Source organism: Mastomys coucha, unplaced genomic scaffold, assembly GCF_008632895.1.
Source record: "Mastomys coucha isolate ucsf_1 unplaced genomic scaffold, UCSF_Mcou_1 pScaffold4, whole genome shotgun sequence".
NCBI lineage: Eukaryota > Metazoa > Chordata > Mammalia > Rodentia > Muridae > Mastomys > Mastomys coucha.
In genome coordinates this window covers 10,946,680-10,958,500 of record NW_022196910.1, presented here as the reverse complement: position 1 = coordinate 10,958,500, position 11,821 = coordinate 10,946,680, and the positions used below count along the sequence as shown (strand labels likewise).

The 11,821-nt window shown below is 48.7% G+C and overlaps 1 protein-coding gene across 6 annotated transcripts in view; it reads right to left on the bottom strand.

Annotated features, from left to right (window-relative positions):
* Syn3 (synapsin III) overlaps positions 1-11,821 on the bottom strand; it is a 467,567-nt gene that overhangs the window by 9,898 nt on the left and 445,848 nt on the right. For 5 of the 6 annotated variants that reach the window (XM_031348897.1, XM_031348899.1, XM_031348898.1 and 2 more), the window contains 4 exons: positions 10,886-10,960; positions 6,544-6,646; positions 1,828-1,962; positions 856-943 (listed from right to left, as the gene is read on the bottom strand). In XM_031348897.1, the coding sequence (XP_031204757.1) occupies positions 856-943; positions 1,828-1,962; positions 6,544-6,646; positions 10,886-10,960 (401 nt within the window). Of the gene's footprint in view, positions 1-855; positions 944-1,827; positions 1,963-6,543; positions 6,647-10,885; positions 10,961-11,821 lie in introns of those variants that run through there. The other variant, XR_004112682.1, reaches the window with a different exon arrangement.

Genomic DNA, 11,821 nt, shown 5'->3' with positions numbered 1-11,821 from the left:
CCCCAGGGTCCTCATCATGCAGATGGAGGGAGTATGCATAGTAAGGATAAAGCATCAGGATGGATTGTCTAGACCAGCAGTTCTCATGGAGTGTGGCCTTTTGGGGGGGGGCAGTCAACCCTATCATGGGGATTGCCCAAGACCATCAGAAAACACAGATCTTTACATTACAGTTCACAACAGTAGCAAAATTAGTTATGAAATAGCAGCAAACATAATTCTGTAGTTGAGAGTTTAACACAACACGAGGAACTGTATTAAAGGGTTGCAGCATCAGGAAGGTTGAGAACCACTGTCTCCAGCAATGCACTTTTATTGATTTAATTATTATTTAGTTGCTCTGTGTAGGTACACACCCTTGGATGTACACATGGAGGTTTGCTTCTTATCTTACTTCCTCTAGTCCAGGGGTTCTCAACCTTCTTGATGCTGCAACCCCTTAATCTAGTTCCTCACGTTTCGGTGACCACCCAACCATAAAATTCTTTTTATTGCTACTTTATAACTGCAATTCTGCTACTATTATGATTCATAAGGTATATGTCTGATATGCAACCCTAAATGGGTTTATGACCCACAGGTTGAGAACAACTGCTTTGGACAGCATCTCTTGTTGAGCCTGAAGCCTGCCATTTGGGCTAGACCCAAGAACTGCCTGTTTCTTCCTTCCTCCGGTGCTGTGGCTACAGGCATGTTTGGCAATGCCCAGCTTGTTACTTGTGTGATGGGGATTTGAACTCATGTCCTCATGCTTTTACAGAAGGAGTTCGTATCACTGAGACACCTCACAGTCCTTTGCACTGCATTTCAACTTCATCGACCACAGTGTTTCTCAGTGGCTGTCCTGTGCCTTACCTTGTGGAGGTGGCCTTGGCTGGGGTTGTCCTAGCAGAGGTCCTAGCTGGCCTTGCCCTGGAGACTTTGCAGGTTTGGTCTGTGGACCCTAGGGCAAGAGAAGAGAAAGGAAGCCAGTGGCTACAGTATTTCTGGTGGGTGGCAAAGCCTTTAAAAAAAAAATCACTGATGTAAAATCCACGATGTATGTTTCTTCAGTGTATCTCATGATAGATTTTTTAGAATAGCCATGGAGGATGCTGCAATGTCCCCCTGGCTCCCAACAGCCCCTTGAGTTTAACTATTTAACTATTCCCCTGTCTATGAAGAGATGAGTTTCTGTGGGATAAGTAGGGGCTGGGGTTGGGGGGGAAGATTTGAAACTTGCTTTACCAGAAGGCTGGAAGCTAGCAAACTTTTGAAGAGCAGTCTCTGGTAGTCCCTGCTGGGGCTTGTGCAGGGGAGGGGTGTGAGACTGCTGGGTTGGGGGATAGGGAAACCTGAGACACAATAGTTTCTATTGACCTGTGCACTGGGGACATAGGGCATCTGTATACATGTATTCTTGCACACACCTCCGCTCAGATCCAACATGGGGACAGCTGATCGTTGCCAACAATCTGTCCAATGGCTGATGGGACAGGAGTTTTCTTCTTGGAGGATATGGGGGGGAAAGGGCCCCTGCAAGGCCCCTGCCTGTCTCTGTCCCCACCCATTCTACGTGATGCCTGCCTGGGGTTATTGCCTTTGGATCCTGGGGGTTTTCATTCCAGAGCCACTATTCTTTGTTCTTTTTTTTTGTTTTTGTTTGTTTTTTTTTTGTTTGTTTGTTTGAAACAGGGTTTCTCTGTATAGCCCTGGCTGTCCTGGAACTCACTCTGTAGACCAGGCTGGCCTCGAACTCAGAAATCCGCCTGCCTCTGCCTCCCAAGTGCTGGGATTAAAGGCATGCGCCACCACTGCCCAGCTTCTTTGTTCTTAAGAGAACCTTACCCAAGGTCTCAAGGGTGAGGGCACCGTGGCCCCTGGCACCAGGAGTTGGCTCATCTTGGAGACAACAAGGTCAGCCATTAACTGTTTATCCTCTTCCACGTGTTCTCCAATCAAGGGCATTGAACTGTCCATGACCTAGTGGGCGGGGGAGGGGCAGGAAAGAAGGTTGAAGGGCATTGAAGATGGCTTCAGATTCCAGGAATGTCAACACTAGGCTCAAGACAGAAAGACCACTAGATGGCGATGTCCTCCATGCAAAGCACCCAGCTGGGTCCTTCCTGCTATCTGGGCTCTGAGGCAGACACCCAGTTCTCTCTACTTCCTTCTGAACAGACTCCCTGGATTCAGTTCAACTCAGCCTCCACATGCTGGAGTCCGGCAACGTGACCAGGGCCAGGGAGCACGTGTTGACCTTTTCTGTACTTTTCCTTGGGGCGTCGGTCTCCGCCCCCTCATTTCCCACCCCCTCATTTCCCACTCCACCATCCTCCCAGGCTGGGGCTGGCCCTCTCTCTTCTGGCCCAAGGTTAAAGATGTCCTCAGAACTGGGAACTAGTGGGGGCTCAATTATAACAACAACTAAAAATTTGACACAGGCTGGAAGTGACCCAGGGTTAACAGAGAAGACAAAAGAGGAAAGACATTTGTCTTGGGGCTCCCGGCAGGACACAGGCTTAAAATGAAACTCCCCGGGAACCCGCTGTCTTTAAGGAAGAAAGGGTGTCATTATGGGACATCATGTTGGCCTATTCTACTTTTGTAGTAGAAGGGGAAACTGAGGCTCAGAGATGCGAGCCAGTGTGCCAGGTGATTACCAGGTACTGGCAGCGGATGGTCTTAAGGGAACATAAAATCTTGGTAGACTTGTGACAGAGCTATGTTCGCCACCTTTTTCCTCTACTGTTGGAATCCAGCTTTTCCCTGTCTGTCACCTGATTCACCCTGTCAAACCCTCATTGCCCTTTGCCCAGCTTTGGAGTAATCAGCTATTCTCACTTCCAGACCCTGTACTCAGCTCTCTCTGCCCAACCCTCACCTAGCTAACTCCTTATCCGTCATGAAAGACCCAGTCCACCCTTCCTCCAGAAACCCTTCAGGACCACACATGTTCCCAGGAGCCCCTCTGTACCCATGAGTTTGCTGAGCTCACTTAACTGTCCCACTGGAGAGCTTATTCCCAGAATTATCATTGGCCATCTGTACCCACAAAGTCGGGAGGCTCGTGTCCTGGGGGAATGGTGGGTGGGGGAGGTCCCTGCAGTAAGCTTTTCACCACAGGAAGGCCTTGACAGTCCAGTGTCACTGAGCACTGGTGATGTATGGGACACTGTTCTAAGAACCAGGTACAGATGGCGTCAGCGCTGTCTTCAAGCATCACTTTGTGGGGCTGGAGATGGGACTACAGTGCTCGCCATGCATGCTTGGGGCCTTGGCTTACACCCCCAGTACCTCTGACTCCAGCATTCTAGAGGCAGAGGCAGGGGCATCGGAAGTTCAAGGTCTTCCTACATATTGAATTTTAGGGCAGCCTGGGCTACATGGGACCCTATCTCAGAAGGCGTCTTCTCTTCGAGGCAGGTCTTACGGTTATTTTATTTTATTTCTTTTTTGTTTTTTTTCGAGACAGGGTTTCTCCGTGTAGCCCTGGCTGTCCTGGAAATCACTCTGTAGACCAGAATGGCCTCAAACTCAGAAATCCGCCTGCCTCTGCCTCTCAAGTGCTGGGAGTAAAGGCGTGTGCACCACCACTGCCCGGCTAGGTCTTAACGATTATTACGGTTTCCTCATCAATGGTGAGGAAACAGACTGGAGAGTTCTATAACAGCAGGGAACTCCTAAACAAGCCCTGGGCAGCTCTGACATCATATGAGGCAGCCAGGGTTCCAGGCCTGCGTTCTGCTGTGGACTTGCTTGGGGGAAGTCTCTTGTCTTTTCCAGGTCTATTTTCTATCAACTGTAAATTAAGGGTTTAGGCAGCTGCTAAGGACCCCCCCTCCCCCCCGCCACTGTGACTTTCAGGGGATTTTGAGTAAGAGCACCTGGAGTGCCTCAGAAACTGAAAAGCAAACTAGGGTATGGATATGGATTCTAGAAGGGCCTGTGGATTGTCTCTAAGTGGAGCTCTCTGTGGTTACAGGCAGTCTCCAGCAGCAGTTACAAAGGTGCTCGAATCTGTCCTCAATGCTCCCAGGCTCCCAGCACCCTAATTGTTCCTCTTTCCTCCAACCTTACCCATTGCTTTCTGCCCTGGATCATTCCCGAATTCTCTGCAGTAGAAAATGGCTGCTACAAGGAGCTTGAGGTCAAGAACTGGAATCCCCACAGTGGACACAGATGAAGGAAGTGGATACTCACTCTCCCCAGGGAAACATTTTTTCCCAGTGAGTAAGGTTATCCCCTAGGCCAGGTCGGAGAGGACGAGGTCCTGGGTGTCTCCCCTGAGCACCCTCACAAATGTGTCACAAATGTGTCACAAATGCTGTGAGACGGTGGCATTTTTGGATCTCTGCTGCTTTTTACTTCTTAATGGGAAAATACACTTTACATTCCCAGGAACAAACTCCCTCTCTTCCGGACCCCACCCCAAACTCCAAAGGAAAACAATTTTCTAATATTTCTGGGGGAAAAAAAACCAAACCAAACCAAACCAAACCAAACAAAACCCAAATCTGAAAGCCAGTTTTGTTTTTTTTTTTGTTTGAGGTTTTCTGGAACATTTTTGAAAAGTTGTTTTCTTGTGTTTAGAAGACCCAAACTGGCTTGTTTGTTTGTTTTTAAATGTGAAGCATCTTTCATTCCTCCTCTTGTTTAGTGTCTCGTTTAGTCTTGTTTAGAGCTGGGGCATATGGATATGATTGGCTTTTTGTGTAAGTGGAGAGATCTCAGAGACCAGAGCTCACATTTTGTGTGTGTGTGTATATGTGTGTGTGTGTGTGTAAACCAAGAGAGGAGGAAACCAGTCTATATCCTTTTTTTTACTCCTTAAGGTTTATCGTTTCATGTGTAGTGTGTTTGCCTGCATGTATGTCTATATATGCACATTCCAGATGGCTGTGACCATGTCATTGGATGCTGAGAATTAAACCTAGGCCCTCTGCAAGAACAACAAGAGTTCTTGACTATAAGCCATCTCTCCAGTTCCCTGGACTTTGTAATGGGATAGCAGCCCCTCTCCTACTCTCTTGTAACATTGAAGCCCCATTTATCTGGTTTAGAGTCTGGTGTCCAGAGTGAAGAAATGAGAGGGAGAGAGAGAGAGAGAGAGAGAGAGAGAGAGAGAGAGAGAGAGAGAGAGAGAGAGAGAGAGAGAGAGAGAGAGAGAGAGAGAGAGAGAGAGATTATGCACACTTACATGCCCAAACCAGATTTGTGTCTAGTGTCCTCTGTCTTAGTGAGGAAAGGCAATGCTGGGTGGTTTGACAGGAGCTGCTGATGTCCCAGGTGAAATGGTCTTCCACTCACCTCTGCTCTGGTAACAGAGGGAATGTGGTCCCTAACTTGAGTGGAGGATGGGGTCCTACACAGAGATGCCACTCACCTGGTGGGAGCATTCAACTTTCCTGGTGAGTCAACTAGTGAGACTGTCTGTTGCCCTGGGCACCTAGCACCCACTGCCAAGGGTCCCCCGCCCTGACCCGGTGCTAACCCGTTCAGTTACCTGGTGCTGTTTGCCTGTTGCCTCCTAGGCAGCGGGGCAGACACGGGGACTGGAGGACTGACTGGCTGCTTGTGGTTACCCCAGCCATGTGCCTCTCATTAGTTGCCCACACTCGTGGAGAGGCAGCTGCAGGGGAGGGGTGACCACAGGGCTCCCCTCACGTGTGTTGGCCTGGTGTCAGCTTATTCCTCCCTTATGGGTTGAGGAGCTAGCCTCATGGAAGGAGAGAGCTGAAAGGCCCACATGTGATTTTGGAGATAGGTAGCTGGGATTGGAGGGGAGCCCCCGAGGCCACAGGGGTGTTTCAGGGTAAAGTTGTGGAAGTGTTGGAGGCTGGGAACTGGAGGAGAAAGGAGGAGCTCTGAGGAGGGTAGGAAGGGGTCATAGAGGGAAGAGGATACTGTGGGATGGAGAGACGGATGGGCTGCAGAAGGGTCTTGAGAGTGATCCTGGGTCCCATTTCCCATCTGTGAACATCTCTTACAATTCTATCTCCTGTAGTTGCCTCTGTCCCCCAACCCCCCACGCCCCAGCCACACTCTGTACAATGGTGTCCATTTGCTCAACAATGCCCTGTCACCTTCTCTTACAGCCTGTAAATTGTGATTCTCCTGTGTTCAAGACTGTCTCAGAATTACCCAAGGGATCCCCTGGAGCTCATGCTTTTTTATTTAAAGGAATGCAAGGGTGGAACCTTGCTCAGTGGTAAGGGAAGTACATTCACTTTATGTGCTTGAACAGTGAGAACACTGGCACAGAATATTGTGGACTCTTGGCCTGACAAGCTGGGGGGACAAAAACAAAACAAAACAAATGAAAAAACAAAAACAAAAACAAAAACAAAAAACCTGTGCCCTGAGTTTTGAACTCTGAGCTCGGAGTACTGAACAGGAAGGCTCCCAACAGTTGCTACAGCTGAGGTGGGCGCATGAAGCATGAGGCAGATACCTCTGGGAGTGTCTCACTATGCCCTGAGCTGCAGATAGCCAGGCCAGGAGCCAGGACATGGCTGCCCTGCTGGGAATGGTCCAGGCTGGACCCTCCCGCTTGATCCTCACCTCGATGATATAATCTCTGCCGTCCTTACTGTGGACAGCCTTGACAGCACAGATGTCTAGGCCGCCGAACATCTCTGAGCAGCTGTCCACCCACAGCCTGTACCTGCAAAGACAAGACTGATGGTGAGCATGGGGTGAGAAGCAAGGACAGAGGTCAGAGGGAGACAGGGGAGGGAAGGCAGACAGAGGAGGGGATGCCACTCGAGATAAGAAACAAGGGGGAAAGAGAGCAAGGATGGAGGAGAGGAGGACTGAGTACTGCCCCATGACTTTGGTTCTGCAGCTATAATAGGAAGCTTGCCTTGCTCTCACCCAGAGCCATCCAGACACCCAGACACCCAGACACCCCTGCAGCCCTTTTCCCTTGGGAAAGCTGCTGGAAGGGTTCTGAAAATCCCTCCCGGCTGCCTTCCCTGCTCAAAGCCCCAGCCAGACAAGAGCCTGTAGGAGGACAAAGGGCCTCATTCTCCGGAGCCTGGGGAGGGTGAGGGGTGGGCAGGGGAGCTCCTTCAGGCAGCTCCTGACTTGCAGAGGGGACTGGCCCTCTGGACCAATTGCTTTTATTCCTGTTCCAGTGATTGACAGCTACAGGGCCAGTTTGCTTTGCTGGGGACAGATCTGGGCTATGAACTTTGACCCCACAACAAGGGGTTGGTTGTATCTGGGGAGATCTTCTGGGCTTGCACTTGGCTTCTGCTTGTGGAGTGGATTTGGGAGTCACAGGGGGCTTTGTGTCAGTGTTCCTGCTTCTCTCCCCACTCTCTAGGGTCACACGGGACACTCCAGCTCTCAGATCTATTTGTGTGTTTGAGCCATATGACCTGGAATGAGGAGAGAGCAGAGCTGGAGATTCTAAGAACCCATTCTTTGATCTTCTCTACCAGGGCTCACTGAGGCCTAGAGAGAGGGTCTCTCTAAAGAGGGAAGTAACATCATCTAGAGCTCCCAGAACTGGAACCCAGTTTAGTTCTCCAATTTAACCAAAGCCTGGAGCATGCTAGCAGGAACAGGATGAAGGTCCCACATCCACTGGACTCACACTCCAAATATGTACCATCCTGTGCCTGGCAGGCTAACTTCTATTTCCTTCTAAGCTCACCACAGATTGATCAGGAAGGGAGGACTGAACTCATTTTTTTTTTTTTTTTTCAGATGGAGAAGCTGAGGCTTGGAGAGAGTAATAAATAACAGATTGGCTTCTAGTCCTGGATCCTGTCTGCAATCAGGTTGTAAGCAAAACTCCTCCTCCCCCCTCATTTGGAGCTTGCCACAACATCACAATGTGTGTTTGTTTTTACTTGGCATGGAGGAACTAGTAAGTATGTGCGTGTAAGTATGTGCGTGTGCTCATGCACATACTTGTCAACATATTGGTTAGGAGCACAAGTGTGCATGCGTGAGTATCAGGACCCAAAGCCAACCTTGGGTGTCATTCCCCTGGAGCCTTCCATCTTGCTTTTTGAGACAAGGTCTCCCACTGAATGTGAGACTTGCCAAACAGTGCAGCCTGGCTAGCCAACAAGCCCCAGAACCCTCCTGTCTCTGTCTCCCCTGTGCTAGGATCATGGCTGCATGCTACCATATCTGCCTGGCTTTTTTATGTGGGACCTGGGACTTAAACTCATGCCCTATGCTTGTGTGGCAAGTACCTTATGGCCTGATCTGTGATCTGGATGTTTACTATTATTTCCTTAGTGATTTTGGGAGAGCCTCTCCCTCCAGATGCCTCAGTTTCTTTTATTTGATCCTTGTGCTTGGGACACACAGGATAATGAAGCCCATGTACAAGGGGATAAAGGTGCTCCTTGCTTCGGGAACCCTTCCCTGGTCTCTCTTTCCCTAAGTTTCACTGGGTGCCCCGTCTCCTTGTTCCTTCTGCAAGTGTTCAAATAAAAGTGTACGAGTAGATAGGCAGCTTCAGGACTCTGCCCTGTGGTACTGGGTGGCTGCTACCTATTCTCTATTCTTCCTACAACTCATGAAACACAATGTGCTCAAGAAGCACAATGCCTGAGACGCACTTATGAGTCAAGGTCCTTCCCGGAGAGATAGAAGAAGTCTAGACTTGGGACTGGAGGCAACTAGATTCCAGAGGCTGTTTTCAAATGATGACCATCCAGGTCATCTGTGTGCACCACCCCAGGGGCAGAAACCCCAGGGGCCGGGAAAGATAGGAAAGGTTTCTTCCAACCAGGCAGACTAGTACTGACTAAATGGTTTGAAAATTGCTCAGGAGTCAGGCTCTCCAACAAGCAGGGAACCAGGGAGGAGCTGGTCCCGATTAAGGGTCTCCAGGGACTTTGGGAGTGTAGGAATTGGTCTAGGTAGATCTGTCCAGGCCATGAACACAACTCTTGACTACACGAGGGACAGTGCATGCTAGGCTGAGCAGAGCCTGTCCTGTGAAGGTTCCTTTTGGAGTCATCCATGTGACTTGAGACTGAGCTGAACCACAGGATGGTGGCAACCTGGAGATCTCCGTGGTGATCTTCTGAAGCAATGGAGAAAGTTAAGACTTACAGTCTAGGACAGTGATGAAGAGGGCACTGGCTGTCCATAAAGGTCCTCTGGGGGACCAATTTCCAGGCACACTCCCATAAGACTCACTGGTACAAGGGAGTTCCAAGAGAGTGCTGTAGCCCCACCTAGGCTTGCTGAGAAGGGTGTATATCCACCCTGGCAGGCACAGGTCATGGGTTTTAGTCTTTCAGATGACATGCAGATTTGTCTACTGCTGTCTTCATTTCCCAGTTGAAGAAGTTTCAAATTGCATGTAAACTTATCTAGAAGGGTTGGGGCACTCGCCTTGGTCCATGTGGCTTCCTGAACTTACAGCCCCTGAACTGGCAGTTCCATGGGGGCTGGGCTGAGGTCTCTTTTCACCACCACTGTTTTTCCAAGGCCCAGCTCTAAAACTATAGCCCACAGTGAGTGCGTATGACATAGCTGCAGAGATGAACCCAAACTCATTCTTCAGGATGGAATTCTGGTGTCCCTTCCTTCGGGAAACCCTTCCCTGGTCTCTCTTTCCCTAAGTTTCACTGGATGCCCCATCTCTTTGTTCCTTCTGCAAGTGTTCATGTCTCACACTGTCCTAACATCACTGTATTGGGCTACAATTGTCTCCTCCCTTAGAAGGAGGGAAAGATAGCTTTAGGAGGAGGGGCAGTTAGCTTCCCTCCTCCTAAAGACTTCTTAATAAATAGCATTGCATCCCTCCCTGAGACTCAGAGGCAGTACCCACTCCAACCTCCAGAATAAAAACTTGACATAGATTTAGACAAACGCAGCACTGTAGCCTTCTCGGCTAGTGATGGTCTTAGGGATGCTCATGTGACCCAAAGCCTGGCTAAGCAGCCAATAAGGTTCTACCTCAGGCTTTGCATGAAAGGCAGGGAAAGGTGCTTTTTTTTTTTTTTTTTTCCTATCAGACTTAACAGTGAGGCTTTAAGCCTGCTGATGTCATGAACTTCTGTTTGGAGAAAGTGTGATCCAACATGGCCACAAAAGAAATGATTTCAAAAGAGGGGGTGGGGATGGGGTCCTAAGTTGCTCCTGAACACACGCCTCTTGGGCTCTCGTCAACAAAAGCTAGTAAGTCCCCAAAGCTCAAACTAACGTGCCGTGTTCTGATGCTTGCCATTGTGTCACAGCTCTTAGAGGAAATACTCGGTGCCTTTTACCTTGGCCTCTTTACTGCTCAGCACACCGTGGCACGCGGTAGGCGCTCAGTGTTCACTGACCCTAGAGCGCATGCTCTAGCCACTACTACTACCTGCTTGCAGGCAGTGTCCAGTGGGTTCCAAGGGAAGGTGTCTGTGACTGAGGCAGAGAGCGGGTGCCCATCCATTCCTAAACTGAGGAGGTCAAACATGGTAGTGCTTAAATGAGAAAGACCTATAGGTCTCCCAGCCACCGTGTACCTTAAAGGAATCACACTTTAAGGGAAAATAGCTTTTCCCTCTTCATATGGTCTGAGGAAAGTTGTTCTCCATTTTAATGATGTCTTAATCATTAACTGCTTTCTCCTAGATATCTGCAAACAACTGGGGGCTGGCAAAGCCTCTTATTTCTCTTACTGAGGCAGAAGGGCAGGAGCCAGAAGACTTGAAGCCGAGACCTCAGTATTCCATACTCACTTCTGGAACATGGGATAAACCACTTTATTTCTCTGAACTGCCACCGTCTGTAAGGTAATTTTGACAGGCATCCCCTCGTTGATGCTGACCAGATAGGAAAGCAAGCTGGGAAGTGCTCTGTGGGTGGGGACACTGGACAGAGGTTGAAGTGCCATTCTCTACCGGATGCTGGTGTACCTGTCCACATGCCCTTTATCTCTTACCTTTCCGTCATGGCCACCTGCTCCAGCATAGCAGAGCCTGTATTGGCCTTCCAGTTTCCAGAGATGGAGGTTCTCCTGGGTTAGAACAGACCACATGTCAAGGACATCGTAGAGATTTTATCACTAATCTGCCTTCCTTCTTTGCTTCTGGGGTTAGGAGGTGTTGGTTCAAATATCCGGCCCAAATTATGCACAGCATGTGCTTTTATATCTGTTTTCTTTCTTCTTTTTTCCCTTTCTACAATTTCCATCAGTGCTGACTGATTTATTTATTCCTGGATATTATGTATTGTTTGCTAAACTTTTTTTTTTTTTTTGAAATTTAAAGATTAGATCGTATTTATTTATATCTTTCATTTATTGTATTTTCTGCATCTGAGGGTTTTGTTTGTATGCTGTGTGCCATATGTGCGCTGTGTGGATGCTGGGAACCAAAGCCTGGTCTTCTTCAAGAGCAATACAATGTCTGTAACTGTGGAGCCATCTCTCCAGGCCCTAGATTAAAATTTAAAAAGGCTGACACCTCGGGTAAAATGGTGCAAACTTTGGTGCTGCAGTGTGGCCAAACCAGAGTCTACAAGCCCAGGCTTGACTTTTAGCCTCTTATGGTGCCATTGGGAAGTGAGGGAATCTTCATTCAGCAAGTAATGCTTGGGAAAGAGAAGTTAGGTCTCTGGGGTCATGCCCTTGAAGGGAGCCTGGTACTTCTTGTCTCTTCTTGGTTTCCTGGCTACTTTGAGGTAAGCAGTCTCTATGAGTGTGTTACCATAGCAACAGGGACAAGAACCTATAGGCTGAAACCTCTGAAACCGTGAGCCAAAATAAACCTTTCTCCCTTTTTTTTTGTCTCATCTCTTCGTTTCTTTTTTTTTTATTAGATATTTTCTTTATTTACATGTAAATTTCTCCTATCCCAGTTTCCCCTCCAAAAAACAA